The 23283-nt window shown below is 39.1% G+C and overlaps 1 protein-coding gene across 6 annotated transcripts in view; it reads right to left on the bottom strand.

Annotated features, from left to right (window-relative positions):
- Positions 1–22577, bottom strand: part of REPS2 (RALBP1 associated Eps domain containing 2) — a 261912-nt gene extending 239335 nt beyond the window's left edge. For all 6 annotated transcript variants that reach the window (XM_036747200.1, XM_036747202.1, XM_036747205.1 and 3 more), the window contains exon 1: positions 22197–22577. In XM_036747200.1, coding sequence (XP_036603095.1) covers positions 22197–22577 — 381 coding nt within the window. The remainder of the gene's footprint in view (positions 1–22196) is intronic.
- Between the last annotated feature and the right edge of the window lie 706 nt (positions 22578–23283).

Genomic DNA, 23283 nt, shown 5'->3' with positions numbered 1-23283 from the left:
GGGGAAGATACAGACTTCATAATAACCTGGAAAAACCTACATGATATAATGCTGAGTGAGCGCAGCAGAACTAGGAGAACATTATACACAACCACAGAGATACTGATTCTGTGATGACTAACCTTAATAGACTTGGCTCTTCTTAGCAGCTTCAAAGACAACTCCAAAGGACTCATGATGGAGAGAGCTATCTACATCCAGAGAAAGAACTGTGGAGTCGGAATGCAGATTGAGGCAAACTGTTTGCCCTCCTTTTTTTTCCTTTTGTTTTTTTTTTCTCTTTTGTTTGTTTTTGGGTTTTTTTGGTTTTGTTTCTTCTTCCTCATGATTCATTCCATTGGTCATAATTCTTCTTTACAACTTGACTATTGTGTAAACAAATTTAATGCGAAGTTATATGTAGAAGACATATTGGATTCCATGCCATCTGGGGAGAGGAGGGGGAAGGGGGAGGAACAAAATCTGGAACTCAAAATTATATGGAACTGAGTATTGTAAACTAAAAATAAAAAATCCTAATTTAAAAAAAGAGTAGCATGTTAACATATGGTGATCAATATTTTGAGGAAGGATAATTGGTTAAGAAAGAAAAGTTACATAAATATACCAGATTTTATTTCTTCCAGGTTGCTCTATGTTTCAGTTTTGATAATTGTTTCAACCACAAATTGCTACCTACAGAATTCTTATAATCTTATAATAAGACTAGCACATTGAGGTTATTCTAATTGTACTAGCCCATGTTCTAATGGCAATAATAATAATAGATAGCCTTTATGTGGGCAGGTAGGTGACACAGCCTCCTGAAGTACTAATATAGTATTACTGTATGTGTTTGCATGTGTGTGTGTATGTGTAGTGTATATATAGTGATTTATAGCTATATCATACTAGATTAATTTTGTGGAGAATCAGGTTATTTGATCTAAGGAATACTGATGAAGCAATCAAATACAGAATTCATGTAACCAAAATAGCAAGTGCTTCTAGCTTACTTAGATATAATTATAAATCTGTCAAATGCTTGCTTAATGTTTCCTGAAGTCCCACAAATGATTTATGATATAGTTAGAAATAAATAAGGCTATAAGGATTATAGTTATGGATCTAGCAAAAGGATCCCATCATCTGGTGAAATAAATGAAATTCATTATTTTCACTCAGTTGGGAAGTGTTGTAAATACCCTATTTGAGAGAAAGGCAATATGGATAGAGAGAGAGCAGGAATCCAGTGTAAGTAAGGAGTGCCATAGTAAATGAAGTTAAACTTAGAAACTCCAAGGTGATTTATCCCAGGAATTTAGATAACTAACCGTGGAAAAACAGAAAAAAGGAAGGCCAAAATACCAAGAGAACTCATTCCAATATAAATCTGTATGCAAATTCAATCTTACTTCATCTCTGGTAAAGTCTCTCAGTGAATGCTTAACCTAACTACTAGAAAGACAGGGACAAACTGGAAGAAGAAGAAAAGTAATCAAAATCATTGGAGGCCACAGAAAATGAACTTTAGGAGAAAAGACAAAAAGCCACAACAATAAAATCCCTGATTGATATAAATATAAAAGTTACTTAGAAAAGAAATAGCCTTGCTGGTCAAGGTGAAAACATCCAAGGTAGCAAGATGAATGAAGTAACTAAAGCCAATTTACAAAGAAAAATACTTGGCTCCAATTCAGCAAATACTTCCCAGGCCAGCAACTTGAGTATCTCAAGCATGAAACTGTCAAAACAAAGGTGAGCTTCACTTTTTAATTAATATCTATAGGTATATACACCTCACAAGACCTTCAAGACAAGGGGAGCCCTAAAAGGCTGTAAGCATTGCTATGGTCAGTGACCTAAAGAGTGCTTCAAAGAAAAAACTGGTTTGGGTTCAAAATACTATTCTCAAAAAACAGTAAACTGGCAAATTAATTCAGTGGGAAGACTTGGCCCCACTGAGAGAACTGGTTGCTCTATTATTTAAAGACTGCAAGTAGCAGTCATTTCCCATACAGCTTAGAGTTCATATTGTCCACCTGACCACCCACTTTGTTTTCACAAGGCAAGATGGGTAAAATAGCTCAAGAACCTTTCACCTTATGATCAAATTCTTTCAAACCTTTCTTTGTAGGGAAAACAAACACTCATTTAATCATTACAATATGGCATTTTAAGACTTACAAAAGGCAATGCACGCATTTTTAAAAGTAATTTTATTGATATTCTTTGTTTTTTCATTACCTGCATTTCCCAGAATATCCTTTCCACTACCTATTGGAAAGCCTTCCTTTATGACAAAAAATAAAAAGGGGAGCAGGAGAACAGTTCAGCAGAACTAACATCAAAAAGTCTGACGTTATATCCAGTTATATCCAGCGTTTCAAATGCATATGTTTTTTTTCGCATATTTGGGGCCAAGTCATCATAATTTCTCAGCATTCAGTTTCCTTTGCTTTGTCATTGTTCTTTCCACTGACACTGCTGCATTCTTTGTGTATTTTTTCCCTGGCTCAGCTCACTTTATTCTGCCTTAATTCATGTGAGATTTCCCATGCTTCTCTGTATTAATCCTATTCCATCATTTCCTACAATGCAATAATATTCCTTCCATTACATTCATGTACCATAACTTGTTTAGTCATTCCCCAGTCCATGGGTATCTACTTTGTTTTCTATTTCTTTGCTACTACAAAAAAGAGCTGCTATAAACATTTTGATTTATATGGGGACAGTTCTTTAGTCATTGACATCCATGAGGTATGTTCTTAGCAGTGGAATCCCTGGGTCAGAAAGTGAGGACATTTTAATCACTTCCTCCAAATAATGAGATGGGTGTCACAATGAAGTAGAAGGAGCTCTGGTTTGGGAGTCAGATGATCTGGATTAAAATTCTGGCTCTCCCACACATCAGCTATGACCTTAGGAAAGTATCTATCATCTCTGAGTCTCAGTTTCCTCATCTACAAAATAAGGGAACTGATCTAGATGTTCCTTAAAGGTGCTTTCTAGCTACAAAATTCTGTCATTCCATGACTACATAAGTATAAGCAACTATTTTTTATTATCATGGAAAAGCTATGGAAAACTGGGAAACAGCAGCAGCTAACAAATTAATTTGTCACACTCACAGATGGATAACAATATTGCTAATATCTTCAAGCACAAAGGCCTGTTTTTATATGATACATAACAGGATCAAATACAGTTACCACAGTGACCAATTTTCTCAAACATAATAAGAATAATAGCTTGCATTTATATAGTTGTTTAAGATTTGTAATGAACTTTCACAAATGTAATTTCATTTGATACTGACAATAACCCTGTTGTGAGCGAGATTTAGTATCCACAATTTCATTAGTATAAAAAAAATGCCAGGGGAGGAAATTTCATTCATTAATTCGATTTGGCAACTTCTGTTGCTGGTAACTTATGGTCTTAAAGAGTTGCCTGGGGCACTGAAAGGTTAAGTGAGTTACTCAGGGTCATAGAGCCAGCCTGTATTATAATAATACTAACATTTGTATGGCACTTACTATGTGCCAGGCACTATGCTAAGTGCTTCACAAATATTATCTCATTTGATCCTCACAATCGTGGGAGGTATGTGCTATTATCATCCCCACTTTACAGAGAAGGAAAGGGAGGCAAACAGAGATTAAATGACTTGCCCAGATTCAGAGAGGCAGTAAATGTTGGAGAACAGATCTGAACTCAAGTCTTCCTGACCTCAGGCCCGGGGTTCTATCCACTGAGCCACCTAGCTGCCACCTAACTGGCAAAAATAGCACTTGGAATCAGAAAGCGTTGGATTCAAGGCTGGTTTTCTATTGATTATAACACACTGCATATATATATATTAACCCATATGGCATGAAAAAGGAAAAAAATAAATATGGTTATTTTTCCATATTGTCTTCACAAAGTAGTATCAAAGGAAAGCTCTAATTAAAAAACCACACCATCTGTTTAATCTGGTTTCCATAGTGCATGTGCATGTGTGTGTGTGTTTATTTGTAATATAGATATATGTAATGTATCATATGTATATTAATATGTGTTGTTGATCCAGTGGTTTCACTTGTATCTGATTCTCGCGACCCCATTTGAAGTTTTCTTGGCAAAGATACAGGACTGGTTTGACATTTCCTTCTCTAGCTCACTTTACAGATGAGGAAACTGAGGCAAAGAGTTAAGTGGCTTGCCCAGAGTCACACTGCCAGTACGTATCTGAGACCAGATTTGAACTCAGGAAGATGAGTCTTCCCCACTCCAGGCCTGACCTTCTTCACTATGCCACCTAGCTGCCTATCAATATAGGTAACAGGCATACATGTATATGTAATATGTGTGTTATATATTATATATTATATACATCATACATATATCTTTATTAGATATATTCACAGATACATATATCTGTGTATGTGTGTGTGCTATCTCCAAATCAAAGAAAATCCATGAACCATGACATGAACATTTTAAAGAATTGAACGCTGTTCACCAACAAAAGAGTACCAAAAGTTCTGAAGAATTATAAGGCAAAAAACAATCCTGATGGTAGTTTGAAAAGTTTGGAAGCAACAAAGATCTGGGGGGAAGGGGGGAACTGGGAAAGCAGCCCTGGATTTCCTGGAACCAATAGTGATATATTAGTGTATACACTAGTTTCAACAGCCTCTCTAGACTACGGGTTTGTAACTTTACTGTTAATAATACCTCTCTATTTTTAAGTGGTAATGGAAACATTGAAAGTTACAGTTTAAGTGTCATCTACGAAGTATCTGTGAGAAAACCAAGAGTTTAGTTATGATTGTGGAGAGTTAACCATGATGGCTAGAAAGAGACTGAAAGGACACAGAGAAAGGACTATAAGAACTTCTTTGTTGAGAGAACTATTTGAACCCTTATCTTGTCAAGAAACATTATGAAGACAGTAGTTGAGAAGAGATAGATTTAAATCAGTATCCAAAGAGCTGAATGGTGAAACTATGTTGCTAGAAAGGAGGAAAAATCCCTAGGAGCAGTAATAGTTAGAAATGACTGTGGCTCTAATCTTTATTATAGCTGATACATTGTAAATAAACATGTCTTTCTTTGATTATTTGTTACACCATTAACAAATTTTATAGCCAATAATCTTGATGTTTACTTCAGCCTAGGAGACAAATAGGTTTGATATAGTGAGAAGGATGAGCAAAGGTATGTAAGAAAAGGTTTCTCCCATTTATTTAATAAATCATATTTAATAAACTGGGGTGTGGTCTCAGAACTAATTAATTGATAAGAGATGTTATAATTTTAGTAATAATGAAGAAATATCAGAACAAATCCCCTGACAATAACAGAAGCCAGGCTGAGAATGAATGAGGTAACAAGGCCTAATTCCCCAAATCAGGACCTGTCAGGGAAACCTATGAACTGGAAGGTTAACCTACAAGACAGGATAAAATAGAAGAAAGGACATCAACAGGTAGAACCAATTTTTTTTTAACAACCCAGTCACACTATTCCATGATAAAGCTATGATAGAACTTAATTTAGTTAACTCATCACACATGTATTAAGTATCTACTACAAAGAGAGCAGTGGTATCAAATTCAAATAGATAGAGCGGACATACATGGGGATCCCTGTCAGTGTGTATTGACTTAGAAAACCACACATTGAGATTATCTGTGTTTTATTGTATTTGTATTTATTTTGCTAAATATTTCCCAATTATAGTTTAATCTGATTCTTACAGCACTCAGGGAGTTGCACAAGCCTGGGATTTGACACCTCTGGTATAGTTCATTATGGTAGGAACTGAGGAAAATATATATATGTATGCATTATATGAGATTCAGTCCCTGCTTTTATGGAACTTACATCCTAATAGGGGGCTAAGAGAAACAAACAGATAAATAAATGTAATACAAAATAATACCAAAGTGTACAAGATAGGTACAAGCAAATTGATCAAATTAGGAAATGTTTCCTAGAGGAAGAAGAATTTGAGCTAGCATTTAAAGAATAGGAATTCAGCAGAGAAACAGGGAAAGGAGGGGAGCATTGCAGGTATCCCTATACCTGAAACATGAACACAAAGGCACAGATCGTAAGCAGCCCATTTTGGCTTGTGTATGACAGTATATAGATAAGAGTGGCATGAGATACACCTAGAAAGGTAATGCAGGCCAGAACTGCATTGTGGAAGCCTTGAATGCCAGGTTAAAGAGTTTGAACTTTATGAGGTACACAATAGGGAACAGTTCTGAGCCAGAGTATTATGTCTAAATCTATGCAAATGGGAGGAGTCTAATAGCTCTGTAAGTGAAAGGCAGGAGGTTATAAAAGAAGCAAGAAGACATATTAAGAAATACTGTAACAGATTACATAGAGAGGGCTACTATCAGGATGTTATTAGTGGGAATGGATGTGAGGAGTATTCATCAGTGTCCACTACATAGCACAACTGAGAGCCCAAAAGCAGAAGGAGCCCCTGAACAGCCAATACATATATATTAATGAATTACATTTCAGGTATCTTTCTCACAAAAAAAAAAACTCTTTGAAACCTCATTTAAACCCTATTTACTCTTGGAAAAGGACCTATATGTACAAAAATATTTATAGCTGCTCTTTTTCTCATGGCAAAGAATTGGAAACTGAAGGCATGCCCATCAATTGGAGAATGGCTGAGTAAGTTACTGTGCCACAAGAAATGACGAAGAAGGATAGTTTCAGAAAAACTTGTGAAGTCCTATATGAACTGATGCAAGTGAAGTGAGCAGACCAGGAAAACAATGTACATAGTAACAGCAATATTATACAATGACCAACTGTGAATGACTTAGCTATTCTGAGCAATACAACGATTTAAGAAAATTCCAAAGGACTTATGATAAAAAAAGAAATGTCATCCCCCCTCCAGAGAAGGAATTGATAGAATCTGAATGCAGATCAAAACATACTTTTTTAAAGCTTTTCTTTTGGTTGGGGTTTTTTTGTCTATGTTTTCTTTTGCAGCATGGCTAATATGGAAATACGTTTTGCATGACTTCATATGTATAATCAACATTAAATTGTTTGCCTTCTCAATGAGGGGGGAGGAGAGGAATGAAGATAGAGAATTTGGAACTCAAAATGTTAAAAATGAATGTTAAAAATTTTTTACATGTGATTGAGAAAAAATAAAATAAGGGACAAAAAAAGAAAAAATTGAAAACCTTAATTTCAACACAATTTTAAGAAATGTACTAAACAATTCCCTAACTCATAGCAAATTATTAGCAGTAATTAGGAGGAGATTTCATTGACAGCAGGAAGTAATAGCTAATACTAAAGAAACATAAAAAATGCAGATATAAGAACTCAAAGGGCATAGTTACATGTTGCTTCTATAGAAGTGGGGAAACTATAAATATGGAACACATGTAATGTCAGGCTTTTTCAATGTCTTAGGTTAGCTGAACTTCCCCCCCTTTTTTATTCTTAGTAATAAAAATGACTTGCTATACAGGGAAAGGGATATTTTGGGAAACTTTTTTTTTGAGCAGGGCAATTGGGGTTAAGTGACTTGCCCAAGGTCACACAGCTAGTAAGTGTGTAAAGTGTCTGAGACCGCATTTGAACTCAGGTCCTCCTGACTGCAGGGCCAGTGCTCTACTCACTGCGCCACCTAGCTGCCCCTGGGAGACTTTTTAAAAGAGTCAGGAAAAATATAATTTATTTTAAACCACTGAAAATATTTAAAATTTTTAAGTTGATGGTTCATTAAAGGGTTAAACACTGGCTAGTTACCTTAAAAAAAATAACACATGAAACAGTTCACTCCCCCAAAGCCTATGAATAAATGAGGTGTTATCTTACATTGAAATGACTTATGATTTGTAACATTTCGTCAAGTCAAAATCAGTAATTGCTAAAAAAAAAAACTATTCTAAAAACAGATGAGAACTCTTAGCTCTAAATTGTAGAAATATTCAATTCCTATTGTCTATTGAGATTTTCAAGGCTAAATTTTCAACCTAACAAAAATCCCTCAGGTAAAAAGATTAGTCGTACTGATGTTTTAAAAAAAAGTCAAACCACCAACTTCCCCAGAGTGAACTATTGAAAACAGAGTCACTACTCCATGAAGAACAGTGTTTATTGTTGCAGATAAAGATGTCCTATTGGGAGTATGCTTTCTATTGTAACCAGATGAAATGCTAGTGTGTCACATTAGCGGAAGCTGCCATCTAGAATGTTCATGAGCACAGAAGGACTGAACAGAAGGGATGTGACATGGGCCAAAAGAAAACGGCAGCAATAGGGAATCTTACACCGGACACAAGATTTAACAGATCCATCGCTGCCAGGTTGGCTGAAAAAGCTAAACTGGAAGAACATAAAATAGCCACAACAGTGAGATACCAGTTAGCATCTGTATCAGAGGAGTCCAGACCAGGACTATCAGGGCCACAAGGAGCATTTTTAGAAATTTACATGTACTGATGCAAGATATTGAGAGAAAAATAGCCAGCCTAAAACAGGATTTTCCAGGGTAGCTAGGTGGCAAAGTGGATGGAGTACCCAGCCTACAGTCAGAAAGACTCATCTTCCTGAGTTCTTTAGAAACTTACTAGCTGTGTGACTCTGGGCAAGTCACCTAAACCTATTTATTTGTCTCGTGTTTCCTTACCTGCAAAAGAAGACAGAGAAGGAAATGGTAAACCACTCCAGTATCTTTGCCAAGAAAACCCCAAATGGGGTGACAAGGAGTCAGACTCAACTGAACAACAACAAAACAGGATTTTGAATACACATAAACAACTGTATAAATAATACAAACTTTTGTTAGTTTATTTGGTATAATAAATGAATTAAATATTGAACAAAGGAGAAACTGTCTGGAGCAGAAAGGTCCTGTGGAAAGATTGCTGGATTTAAAGTCAGGGAACCTGGGTTTAAATCCTAGAGCTGTCACTGACTACCTGCACAGGCAAGTCCTTTAAGCTCTGTGGGTCTCAGTTTCATCATTTGTTAAAGGAGGTATACTGGACTAAATTAGTGGTCAAACTCAAATAAAAATGGAGGGCACTAAACTTTATATAAGATCACCTGTGTGCCACATGTTGACTTAAAAACCACAAATTTACATTGTGTTCTATTGTATTTTTATTTATCTTATTAATATTTCTCAATTACATCTTAATCTAGTTCAGTCGCATTGGGAGTACTGCCCACAGTCTGTGTTTGTGCAGAAGTATGTTTAACATCTCCAGACAAGAATCCTTTCTGATTTAAGCCTATGATCCTATGATCCATCTCAAAATTTCAATGTCCTGGGGGTAGGGGAGGGAAAAGGAACATAAATCTGACAAGTTGTTAACTATAAATAGAGCTAATTCTTCGATGCAATTAACATAGGATCAGATAATAAAATTACACATTTCCCTAGTAATACCTAGCACTTGGCTATCTTCAAAAGCCACCTCCAATACCTCATCACTACCAAAGTCTTACTCCAATACTTCATCATGGCACATGGTTGATCCTGGCTTCTTCCAGGAGCTTCCAGTGGAGAGCAAGCTCTATAAGATCCTACCAAAATTGAAAAGCTTTGAGTACAGGTTAGTGATGACCTCTGTCTATCTGTCGCCTTAGGACCAGCAAGGTTATGTTTTCATGAAGTGGTTGGATTTTTATTTTATTTTATTATTTTTTTTAGCAACAAGAGACTTGCATATTAAGTTAGAGAGAGCCTGAAATCCATTGAAATTCATGTGGTAGTGGTTGTTGTTCAGTTGCATCTGACTCTTCGTGATGCCATTTGGGGTTTTCTTGGCAAAGTTACTTGGAGTGGTTTGTCATTTTATATATTAGGCAACCGAGGCAAACGGGGCCTATTTGCCTGTTGCCTAGGGTCTGAGGCTGGATTTGAACTCAAGTCTTCCTGACTCCAGGCCAGGCACTCTATCCACTGTGCCACCTACCTGCCCTATTCCATGTTGGGACACAATAAGAGCTGGAAGGGACCTCAGCAGCCAACTAGTCCAGGGCTTCTCAAATTTTTGTGTATCATGAACCCCTTCTGCAGTCTGGTGAAGCCTATGGACTCCTTCCCAGAATAATGTTTTTAAATGAATAAAATATAATACAAGTGATTAAAAAGGAAACCACTTATACTGGAGAAAGTTATCACTATTAAAAAGGAAAAAGAAAAAGTTCAAAGACTGCAGCCTAAGTCTTAATAATCCAATCTTCTCATTTCAGGAAACTGAAACCCAGGGTAGTTAATTTAGTTACAGAACCCCAAAGAGTTGAAGCAAGAGTACCTGAACATTTTTTCAGGCTTTTCCTAACAAAACCTTCTCCAAATTAAAGAAGATATGCAATCACTTCCTCATTTTTAAAGGTCTTTAGTATTCTAAGAAGCACTGACTTTCTATTAACTTTATGACCAAAGGTGGTCTGTTAAGAAACAGTAATGTCCATTGCAAATAGCAGATACTTTCACCTTTAACACAGTAGGAGTAAATTTGGAGGGGTTTTTTTGAGGGGGGGAGGGGCAGAAGTGGGGAGGATGAGCCAGAGTCAAAAATGTAAAAGCAAGGAATAGCCTAAGGCTGCATGCCACCTATTAAAGCAAACATTTAAGCAAGCTGCTCAAGACTTCATATTCCCTAAGGTGGATCACTGCAAAAATATGAAACTAGGACAGTGATCACATTTCTCTTTTTGTTAATGTTTGATTTCCTTACTTCTTGAATTTGCCCACTGACTTTCCCAATTCTCCTAAAACAAATTCCCAAATATGATTGCTATAGTTACTGCCTTATGGTGCTACTAATGTCCCATGTTCAGATACTTTCTGATTTCCAACTATTTATCTGTAAATAATACCTAGATTTTTTTAGCTTTTTGCCAAATTCCATCTCCTTCTGGCCTTCTACCTGATCCTTCCAGCTACAAAAAGATCTATCTAAATAAGTCTCTAAAAACACTTAGAATCATAATCTGGAAAGCTGTTGGACCATCCCAGTTATCTAGTTCTCTCTGAAATCTGTTCAATCACCATAACTCTCTACAAGGTCTGTGTTTCAACAATTCAGCTAGCAGCTACTATGGCTGTGTAAAACCAACAACAACCAGCACACAGAACCCTGTAAGCCCAGGCTCTTTTGATCTGCTTTACTAAGGAAAGCAATGTTAAGGGGTTAACAATCTTACTTTAATCCAGCATACAAATATCATTCACTTAGTTCAAGGGAAAAATCCAGCACCCTGAACTTCAGAGCAAATACAAACAAATTACAAACATCAACAGACAGACCTTGTCTGATTCAAATCTCAAGGCATAGTTAACAAAGTCTGACCCAGTTTAGGAGCTGGAGGGCTCTTAATTACAGCTGCCCAGAGTCTCCACATCAGTATACCACCAAGAGTGAGAGCCCTAAGCAAACAGCTCTGTTCTCTCTTTTTATGCACTCTTCAGCCCTCATCAAACATCATCTGACCAACCAGAACTTAGGCTCTTACTACTGGCTCTGGTCTTGGCAACTCCCTTTAGGACCCTGAGGGCTTCACGCCCACATAGGCTTAGCACCTAGAAGATAGGGGTTTGGCCCTGTGGCTTAGCACCTAATAAGACTCAATCAAAGACACCCAACTTAATTGATATTACAGTCTGTTATATCCTAGTAAGATAAGAGGTAGTTTACCAGGTAAAAGGCAGAGCAGGTAAGAGGCTAGCCCCAACAAGAGATGATGAAATCTCCAAATTATAGTGATCTCAGTAGGTATGGAAAGAAGAAACATATGAGGGATGTTATATATAGTAGAAACATTGCCATACGTTTAGAAAAATAGATTCTCTTTGCAGGCACTTCTACAGACTTTCACAAATAGATGAATGTATGATGTAGTCCCAGGCATGCAGCAGTCCAAAAAAAAAAGACCATCATGTTCTCCCAACAGACACGTCCTCAATTCCACTGCATCACAGAAACAGGTAAACCACCAGGATGAGACAGTTTTGACTTTTTAAAATAAAAACTAACACTCAAATAAACTGTGAGTTTCATTCTGTTGGACAGATAATACGTTTGTTACAAGCCTGCTATCTATACAAACTAGCCACAGCTTTGAAAAATAGGTGGTGCCTATCTATAGTAGCTATATGTTATGAGCCTCCTAGGATACCAGACCTTATCATATCTGCTAGTACAGTAGTTTAAGGGTGATTTTGTCTAAAAAGAAAGAAGCTTGTGTTGTTTAAAGTTGTTTTTTAAATTGTTGTTTAAGTTGTTTAAAAATTGCTTCCATTAGGAAAAAAAAGAATACTATCTCTTTAAGACTGAGTCAATTTGTGGCCTTCAGGGATCCTAATGTATGGTTCCCATTTCTATTTAAGTTTGATACCACTGTAGCTAAGTGAATAGAGCACCAGGCCTGTAGTCAGGAAGACCTGAATTCTAAGCTGGCCTCAGACACATAATAGCTGTGTGACCCTGGATAAGTCATTTAACCCTGTTTACCTCAGTTTCTTCATCTGTAAAATGGGCTGGGAAAGGAAATGACAAACAACTCCACTATTTTTGCCAAGAAAGCCCCAAATGAGGTCACACAGAGTCAAATATACTAAAAAAAAAGGACTCAACAACAATGCTTTGCATGGCTTCTTATCGCAATAGTTGATGATTATCTCACCAGGGCCTAGAACCAAGCCTGCAGAGTTGGTGCTTAATAAATGATTGTCCAATGATTGATTTTAATGAGTTCTTCTTATTAACATTCTGTTATCAGGATGAAGTTTATCAGTTTTGAATCATTTGCTGGTTTTTTTTTCTCCATACCTGGCTATTATAACATTCCCAGCTTGCACATAGGACTTGCTATGTTTGTTGAATTGAAGAGGAAAAAAAAACACTCCAAAATAAAATTTTTAAAAATAAATATGAAACTCTCATGTTTTAATAATACAGCAAAGTGTGTTTGATTCATACACACACACACACACACATACATACACACACACACACATACATACACACACACACACACACACACACACAATTATGTAAGCAGTTCCCAATTTATTTTTGGATATAAGACAGTTGGTTAGAACTGTGACTGTTTTCTCCATAGAGGTAATGCTACAGCACCTTGCTGTCAAAGGTCTGTATAATCAAAGCTATGGTTTTTCCAGTAGCAACATATGGCTGGGACAGTCAGACTATAAGGAAAGCTGAGAGGCCACAGAAGCGATGCCTTCAAATTGTGGTGCTTGAGAAGACTTTTGAGAGTGCCTTGGAACACAGCAAGGAGATCAAATTAGTCAATATTTAAAGAAATTAATTCAGGCTATTCCCTGAAAGATCAAATAGTGATGCTGAAGCTTAAACACTTTGGTCACATAATAAGAAGATGGGACTCATTGCAAAAGCCCCTAACGTTGGGAAAGATTGAAGGCAAAAGGAAAGGGGGATGGCAGAGGATAATATGAATAGATAGTGTCATGGAAGCAATGAACATGAATTTGGACAGACTTCAAGAGATAGTGGAGGATAGAAGGTGTGGGCTGTGATGACTGTGGTCCCTGTGGTCACAAAGACTGACACAACTGAACAACAACAAATGCTATCACTGGGTGGTTATGTCCCCAGGCAAGCACCCAAAGGCCTATTAAACCCATAATGTACCTGAAACATAGTCTTATACCAACATGCCATATTGTCTCTCTATGGTGCTGGGGAGACAGTGATGAAATAAGATATGGAACCTGCCTAAGGGTCATAGTCTAATAAAAGAGGATAAAACTCATATGCAAAAACAAACCTACAACTAAAACTAAAATGTGACTCATATAAAGAAGAGGTACAAATAATGCACTCTGAGAAATATGAGGAGGGAGAAGGCACCTGAGTTATATCTTCCAAGGAGAGATTTCAAATTGAAGATCAGGGGTGAGTAGTTCATTTCAGGCAAGAGTTACAGCATAGGCAAAGTCAAAGAATAGAAAAGAGGAGGACAAAAATGAGGGATAGTGAACCTAGTTTTTCCTGAATATAAAGTGTTAGAAAGGGAATGGTGCAAGGTAAGTTGAAATCAAACTGTGGCGAGCCTTGAGTGTTCAGCATAAGGCATGCATACTTCATTTAGTTGTAAACAGAAAGCCACTGTAGATGTCTAACTGGAGGAATGTTGAAATCAGTGGGATATTGGAAAAATTCGGAGGGCAGGCATACAAAGGATGAGCTGCAGATGAGATACAAGAGACAGGAAGACCAGGTAAGAGGCTTGCTATGATGACAACCCAAGCAAGAGATGGTGAAATCTCCAAAGTACAGTGACTTCAGTGGGCATGGAAAGGAGAAGAAATACACAGAGGATGTTATGGAGATAGACTAGAGAAGACTATCCTCCCAGTCATTCTGGCTGACAGAATTATCTTTGATTCTCCTCTCTCCTTGGCTGCTCATATCCAGTCAACTGAAATAAGGAACAGAGAAGGAGGAGCATGTTTCCTAGAGGAAGCTAGGGTAATCAATTATGAATACAAGCAATAAGAGAAGGGGACTCCTCCTCCTACTACTTCCCAGGAAGTAATAACAAATACTCACTTCTATGGCACAATAAGTCTTGCAAAACAACTTTCCTCAAAAAAAATTGTTTTAAAAAACCAAACAACCCTGTGAGAAAGATATTTCATTGATGCAGGCAATCCTTCTAATATACTGATAGCATACCCATCCATGCCTGCCCAACCCATGCTACTTTTGTCCACTGCCCTCTCAAAAGTTCATTACAAGGAGTCCTCCCTCATGTTCTCCTGACATCATGAGGATGCCAGTGAAAAACTGGGATTCTCCATCTGTTATCCATTCTCTCTACCACCTTTTTTTAATCGTAGGTCTCTTTGAAAGCATCCTTTACCTCAGAGGCATCAAACACACAGCCCACAGCCCTCATACAGTCAGCAACCCTCTCCAGTGTAGCCTGAACCAGATTAAAATGTAATTGGGAAATATTTAACAAAATAAATAAAAATACAATAAAACATAGATAACTTACAATTTAAAACTAAGTCAATATTTGACCTGCAGAGATCCTTATGTATGAATTAATGCCCCTGTTTCTACTTGAGTTTAATAATACCACTGTTACATATGGCTTCTTCTACATACTTCCTGGTATTTAATGTGTGTCTTTCTCCTTACACCCACCACAAAACCTTGCCCTTTGGATTTTCTAATTGTTCAGTCATTTTCAGGCATGTCCAACTCTTTGTGACTTCATTTGGGGTTTTCTTGGCAAAGATACTGGAGTGGTTTACCACTTGCTTCTTCAGCTCAATTTACATATGAGGAAACTGAGGCAAACAGGGTTAAGTGATTTGCCCATGGTCACACATCTAATAAATGTCATTTTCAGGCATGTCCAACTCTTTGTGACTTCATTTGGGGTTTTCTTGGCAAAGATACTGGAGTGGTTTACCACTTCCTTCTTCAGCTCAATTTACAGATGAGGAAACTGAGGCAAACAGGGTTAAGTGATTTGCCCATGGTCACACATCTAATAAATGTCTGAGCCTAGATTTGAACTCACGAAGATGAGTCTTTCTGATTCCAAGCTCAGTGCTCTATCCACTTCACCACCTATCTGCCCTTTGGATGGAGGATACAATATATATATAAGGGGGGTAGTGATCAAGAAGGGATAGTTGGAAAAGTGAGAAGGCTGATGAATGGACACATAAAACTGGAAATGGGAGGAGAGAGGTGAAGGTACATGGCATATACATGGAAAATAGCAAAAGTGACTAGTCAAAAGACGGCCAGGAATTAAAGAAAAACAGAGCTGAAATATCCAGCCTCATACAGAGGACCATTCATGAGGTTCACCAAGAAGAGACCTAGGTAATATCATTCATAACATCCCACCATCCTTCTACTTAAGATTTATAAATGAGTTTATATTCTAAACCACTGTGGCCTTTGGCTACTATGTTTGGCTACTACTCTTGGTAATGAAGTAAAGCTGACAGGTGGTTTTAAGGTGGTTTTAGGCTCTTTTGTTCTTTTGTTAGAGATAGACAAACGTCCCAGTGAATAGAGCACTGAACCTGGGGTTGTTGTTCAGTCATTTCAGTCATGTCTGAATCTTTGTGACTGAATTTGGGGTTTTCTTGGCAAAGATACTGGAGTGGTTTGCCATATCCTTCTCCAGCTCATTTGACGGGTGAGGAAACTGAGGTAAACAAGATTAAGTGACTTGCCCATGGTCACACAGCTAGTGTGTGAGGCACTATTTGAACTCAGAAGGAATCTTCCGTCAGGCCCAGCATTCTATCCCCTTCTCCACCTAGCTGCCCTGGACGTGGAGTAAGGAAGCATTTAATTCTAACTCAACCTCAGAAACTTATTAACCTTGTGATCCCAGGCAAATCATTTAACTCCTGTCTGCCTTGGTTTCCCCTTCTGAAAAATGGAGAAACTAATAGCATCTACCTCCCAGAATTTTTGTGAGGATAAAATAAACTAATAGTTGTAAAGTGCTTTCTAAACTTTAAAGCAATATATAAATACTAGCTATTATTATTTTCTTTGTGGCATCTTGTTTACATCTAACAAATTTCTATAACAAATTGTTATAATTACTGTCCATGTTCTTTCCTCCATTCATTTCTCATTTGGGGGTATCAACAAATCATTTAAATAAGTCAGTTAGAGTTAACTGCATGACATATCTATTTTTCATGTTTAACCTTTTTCTTCTAGCTTTCTATCAATTTCGATCTTTGCTCTAAAATTCATGATCTGACTATATACACTCAGCTGATTCAGGAATTACTCTCATGTCAGTAACAGCCTATTTTCTATCAAAATTCAATCGATTTAATTTTTGTGATATTATTTGGTCCTTGCCATCTCCAACACCTTCCAATTCTTTTCTCAGAGAAATGTAGACACACACACACATATATATATATATATACACACACACACAAACATACATCATATGTATGTTTGTACATGTTAATATGTGTGTGTTAGGCTTCCATGTAGTCTACAATCTTTACCTAGGGTCCATGAACTTGGTTTAAATACTTTGAAAACTATTTCAATATAATTAGATTCCTTTGTAATGCTACATATTTTATCTTATGCATTTAAAAGCATTACTCTGAGAAGGGGTCCCCAGCCTTTACCAGACTTCCAAAGAGATCCATGACACACACAAAAATATGAAGAGAACCAGCTCTAGCATTTTCCATTCCTTACTCTTGGAACTATCTTTTCCAAACTATTTGTCTCAGTCCTCATCTATGCCTACCTTTGCACCGAGATTCAAAGTACATATTGATTTCATTTGAAGGGTCTTATTGGGGTTTAAGTCAAATTTCCCAGCTTCATCATGGCCTGAGATGGCTGTTGGTATATAAGCTGCAATTATTTTATGGTGTTATTTATACAAATACTTATCATGAGATTTCTAGTAGAAGACCAAATGTCTCAGTGAGGGACCAACCCACCAGGGCAGGACTATGTGGAGGTGAGGTAAGTAGCACAAAAATTCTTCTCATTTTACAAAATGAGGAAACTGAAGCTTGTTGAAATTAAACAGTATGTCCAAGGTCACACAGTGTTAGTGCCAAGACAGGTTTCTTGAAGGACTCACCTGGGCACCTAACTGCTGGGTATAGCATGGTCACCATGTGAAAATATCATTCTAAACAAACAAGTGCCTTATGTTTTAAGCAAATTAGAAGCAAATTAAAGGGAAGATAGTATCAAATACACAGTGTCTACCTTACCGAGCCACAGGGACTGGTTCCGTAGGCTGACGCAGAGTCCCTGACAGAAAGGCAGGGTGGTCTCTTGTGCTGGGGCTGAATGAGGTAAGCCAGGCTATCTATATATCCCAGATACTTCTCAGTCTGGCAACAGCTTTCTTTCCTTTTCTTCTCTAAGTCTTTCTTTCTACTGACACTGCCTGCTGCTTCCATTTAGAGCCTCTTTCCTTCTGCCCCCCTTTCAGAAAAAAAAAAAAAAGCCCTGAAACTCAGCTGTCTTCCCCTACTCTTCAGGCCTCAACCAAAGTCAAGAAATTCTCACCAGTATTTTTGTTGACTAACATCCTCTTAACTAACATTTCCCAGGCTTTCATATTTTATCTTTCTAGTTTAGAATTATTTCATTTTACATTTTTTTCTAGTCCAGGTTTATCTGCAAAAAAAAAAAAAAAGAAAGAAAAGAAACTCTGACCTTTAAGAAAATTGAGTGATTATTCATTTTCCCAGTATTACTTTATTTTAAAATATATTAAGCAAAGAGTCTCTTTGAAACAGGAGTTCCCCCAAGGCAACTAAATTATAATTTAATTTAGACATAACTTTTTAGGGATGTGCATGTTATAAAAAGTAACAGGCATATGTTTCATTTTTACTTTGAGATACAAAATTTAATAAGATAACCAATTTTGAAGAGGGAAGAAAGTCTCTTGTACTATGAATACTTTCTTAATCTTAATTGTATGCTGATGGGGGGTGGGGGGGGAGAAAGAAGTGGCTGTTGCCATAGAAACAGCCTGAGAAGTTTAAGGCCTTCCAGCTTTGAGTAGTTATACCTGTTCCTCCACTTAATTCTAACCTTATTGGTTTCTATTTGACGGGGAAAAGGTTAAGAATGAAGAATGTCTAAATTCATTTAATAGGGTGACTAGGATCCTAACAGCCACACCTAGGGTAAAGCAGATCATGGCAAAAATCAAGTAACACAGAGCAAGCAACAGTCAAGGGAAATGGAGGTAATTTCCAAGTGTTGTTGTTTTTAAATGACTGTCCTTGACGTTCATTTTAATCTAACTTCACCTTTATCAAAAAAAAAAAAGGTGGAGGAGATGGACAGATATATGCAACACAGATATATGTACGCCACATCTACTTAGAAACAGCTCCCTCTTCTAATTAGATTTCTTTCAGTCATCAAGAAGTTGGACATTACCCACTCATACAGGAAGTGCTCTGGGTTCTTTTTAACCACACAACTTTGACACTCACATATTTAAAGTACCCCATCTTAGGAGGGAAAAAGTTGACAAACAACATAATGAAATTTAATGTTTCCTCCCCCACTCCTGCCTCCACCCATCACACCAGGAATTTCTTGACACCACAACATGATGCTGTTCCCAACTTTGTCACTGACTTACTGTGTGACCGACCTACTTTGTTTGGCCCTGTCATTTCTTCCCTGCTAACTGAGAATGTGGTAGAGTATTTTATCTCTCAGCTTCCTGTGGGTGTTATCAAGCTGATTTAATAAGGGTTTGGTAAGCAGTCTTACAACCTTATTTAATAATAAAGATCTGTGTTTAGAGAGCAGCTTCCTCCTCCCCTCTCCCCCACCAAGGGCTCAGAATGACTTTCTAAAGATATTCTTTGAATCCATATAACTAAGTTAAGTGAGGTGAGTTGTCATTTTACTTCAGGATGACATAGTTTGCTTACCTATAAAATGATTTGCCTAGGACCAGTGGCAAAAGGAGATTAAAAAGTATGTATTGCTTAGCCTAGGCAGTCCAGCAACAAGAATCAGAGTATGCTAATTTGGGGTTGGTGGTAGTAGTAGTAATAGGAGGAGGAGGAGGAGTGATGCAGATACAAACAGTGCCCTAAAAGTTAAAAATAATATTAATGGTTGACTTTGTGAAGGCCCTAGTTTATTCTATAACCGGAAGGTGCCCCAAAGTCCTTCCCCTCATATCTTGAACTTGTACCAAAAGAATTGCTTGTCTCTCTTATCCTGTGTGTACTGCCCCCTCCTACCCCCCACCCCCCCCCTCTTAATTTTTAACCTGTGTCCTCCCGCCCTGTCCTTAAATCCTTAAACTATAAAGAATTCCCTTTGTCTGCCTCATCCTGGGTCCTCCTGTCCTGTCCTTAAATCCTTAAACTATAAAGAATTCCCTTTGTCTCCCTCATCCTGGCTCCTCCTGCCCTGTCCTTAAATCCTTAAACTATAAAGAATTCCCTTTGTCTCCCTCATCCTGGGTCACTCTGTCCTGTCTTTAATCTTCAACTTCCATAAAAACCTCTACAACGACATCATCATTCTGAAACCTCCACAGAAGCATAATCCTCCCAAATAACAGGGTCTCACTTAACTTTCTTGCTAGGAGACCTGCACTGCCTTGGTTTCAATAAAGCTCCCAATGGTTACAGAAAAGGTCTAAGGGGATTCTTTCACACCTGCACCAGCTCTACTAACTAACCTCGTCAGTGGTAGTAGTAACGGCTAACATTTACAGAGCGCCTACTGTGTACTAGGCACCGTGACAGGTGCTTTACAATGACCATCTCTTCTGTTCACCACAAAAACTCTGGGAGGTATCCCCATTTTACAGATGAGGAAACTGAGGCAAACAGAGGTTAAGTGATTTGCCTGGGGTCATGCAGCTAATACATTTTTAAGGCAAGACTTGAATTCGGATCTTCCTAGACTCCAGTATACTATTCACTGTACATCAGTGCCTCTCCGTCGGAGTCTTACCAACAGCATCAGCATCAGCATAGCTAATATTCATATAGTGCTTACTATGCGCTAGGCAATGTGCTAAGAGCTTTACAATTATTTCATTTGATCTTCACAACCACCTTGGGACGTAGGTACTATTATCATCCCCATCTACTGATGAAGGAACTGAAACGTGACTTGCCCAGAGTCACACAGCTAGTAATTGTCAGAGGCTATATTTGAACTCAGAAGGAAGGTGGAAAATACTGCTAATATCACTAATATAATAATTTTTGAAAGATAAAAACAATCCTGAATTCTGCAGATGGGAGGGGAAAAAAGGACCAACCACACTAGCTAAAGGAAGATTGAATAAACATGGGTGCATAAATGACATAACTGTGTAATGCATACCTGCAAACTTTAAAAAAAAATCATTTATCTGTGTGACATTATCTGCCTTGTGACCAGTTACCAATTCAATTTTCTAGTCATAACACTACTTATTTTAGTATTCTGAATATATGAAAGTCAAATTAATAAATTTTTAAATTCAATATTTATGTCAGAGACCCTTCTCAAGTTCACAGCTGGATGCTAAAAATGATACTACACCATTAAATGTGGGCAACAGCAAAATATCCACAGAGCTCAAAGAGCACTATTTCATCTGAACAAGAAAACCAAAGAAAAAAACAAAAAAAACAAAAAACCGATGGTGCCCGATAGGCTTTTATTCCATTATTTAAATAAAGCCCTTGGGCTCTTTTCAATCTTCCTTTAACCAGGTCTAACCAGAAGAGAAGGAGGCGGAGCATATGTTCCTGAAGATTTCAATCCCTTTAAAGTCTTGAGTGTCCAAGAGGGAAGAATTTAGAAACATAAACCTTACCACCAGTCAACACCCTGGCCTTCCCCTATCTTCCTCCAACTAACTTAATTTAGCCCAAAAAGTTCGAGTTTAAGTTAGAAAATTCTGTACAATCAGTTCATATCTAAATCCCCTGAAGAAAAGTCACAATCAAGATTTTCTAGTGTACTTTCAAGAGTAACAATGCTCAAGAACCCAGATAGAGGAAGTCTGATGTATATTGCTGTACAAACAGAAATAGACACACACCCCTTCATTCCTCTCCAAGTTCAAATTCCCCCAATCCTTTCCTGCATTGCTTCTCACACAGTTAATATTCACCCCCTTCCCACGCACTCTCAATTCGTCTTCCAAGTTCATTAGGAGAAAAGGAAGGGCAAGGGATGGAACGACAGGAGGGAGAGAAGAGATAATAAAAGATGGGAGGGACTGAGTCCGATGAAAACCGACAGAGGCAAACAAAAACAAAAACAACCACCACCGCCCCCACAGCCCAACAAACTTTCAGTCCCTAAGGTAAAGACAAAGAAATTCCCAAAAAATGTTTAGCGGAAGGAGAGAGGGATATTGAAAACCTCTCCACAGAAGTGGAGTGCTTGGGGGTGGGCAGCTGCACTTTTTTGAGAATCTGCGTGGGCAAGTGAAGCTAAAACCCCAACCCCTCCACCCTCGGAGAGGAGGAGGGTCCGAGCCCAGGCAACCTCCCGCTGTCAACTCCCAGCCCCGTCCACGCCTCGTCAGTGCGCTGCGAATCTTCTCTCCCCCTTCCCTCCCAGCACCCACATCTGCCCAACCGCGGTCTTCTCCTGCCAGCCGGCCCCCGGAGCAAGCAGCAGAGGCGCTCCCTCACCCACCTGGTGAAGGGTCTCGGCGGGCAGCTGTGATGCCCTGAACAGATCTCCCACTTGGTTGGCCCCTGCGGTGGCTGCAGGTCCGGGGAGCGAGGCTCCCCTACCCACCTCAGGCGGCGGCTGAGGGTGTCCAGAGGAGGAAGAGGATGAGGAGGAGGAAGAAGAGGAGGAGGTGGCGGAGGCACAGCAACAGCGCGCGAAGAGCTCGGAGTAACACTGCTGCTCGCTGTCACTCAGGGGAAGGGGCACCGGGCAGTAGCCCGCGCTGGCCCCCGACGACAGGGCTCCCGCAGCCGCAGCTGCAACTGCAGCAGGGGCGCTGGCGTTAGCTGCTGCCCCGACGGCCCCCGCCGTCCCCACCGCCGCCGCAGGTCCCTGCTCCATGGGCCGCCCGCGAGCAGGGAAAGGGAACTCGGCCAAGGAAAGGAAACGCGCGGGGAGGCGGGGATCCCGGGGACAGCTGCAGCAGCTGGACTTTGCAGGCGGAAGGACTGGTGCAGCAAAAGCAGCAGCAGCGGCGGCCGCACCTCCCACCCTGGCCTCTCTCCCCCCAAACCCCTCTGCAGTGTTTACCCTGACTCCGCCAGCAGCCGGCCGCCCGGGGCCCGTGTTCCCTAGGTCTCCTTCTCCTCCTCCTCCTCCTCCACCTCCTCCTTCAAGCTGGCTCACAACCCATCCCCCTCCCCCTTTCCCTTCCTTTAATGTTGTGCGGCGGCAGCTCCTACCACATGGAAACAGAGAGAGGCGCCATTTTAGCCAATCAGAGACCGGGGATCCCCGGGCCCGCGACCACTAACAGCCCCACACTCCCACACTCACACATATGCACACATGCACACACTCAGAGCATTCTCCCCGCCTCCAGCTTCCACGCTGCGCTCTGTGCGCGCAGACATTGTCCTGACCTCCCACTATTATTCTCCCCTAGGTGACCACCACTCCTGTTTCTTGTCCCGTGTTCCACCTGCTGGCCCTTCTCGTTTTTCCCAATACATCGACACACACCTATTGAGGATGGGGTGGGGGGAGGGGAAAGAAAGGGGGGATATGGAGAAGATGGTATAATGAAGTTCATCCTTCCCATACCCAG

The sequence above is a fragment of the Trichosurus vulpecula genome, chromosome 2 (assembly GCF_011100635.1).
Source record: "Trichosurus vulpecula isolate mTriVul1 chromosome 2, mTriVul1.pri, whole genome shotgun sequence".
Taxonomy (NCBI): Eukaryota; Metazoa; Chordata; class Mammalia; order Diprotodontia; family Phalangeridae; genus Trichosurus; species Trichosurus vulpecula.
Note: the sequence above shows the minus strand (reverse complement) of the source record. Positions and strands in the feature narration are given on the sequence as shown.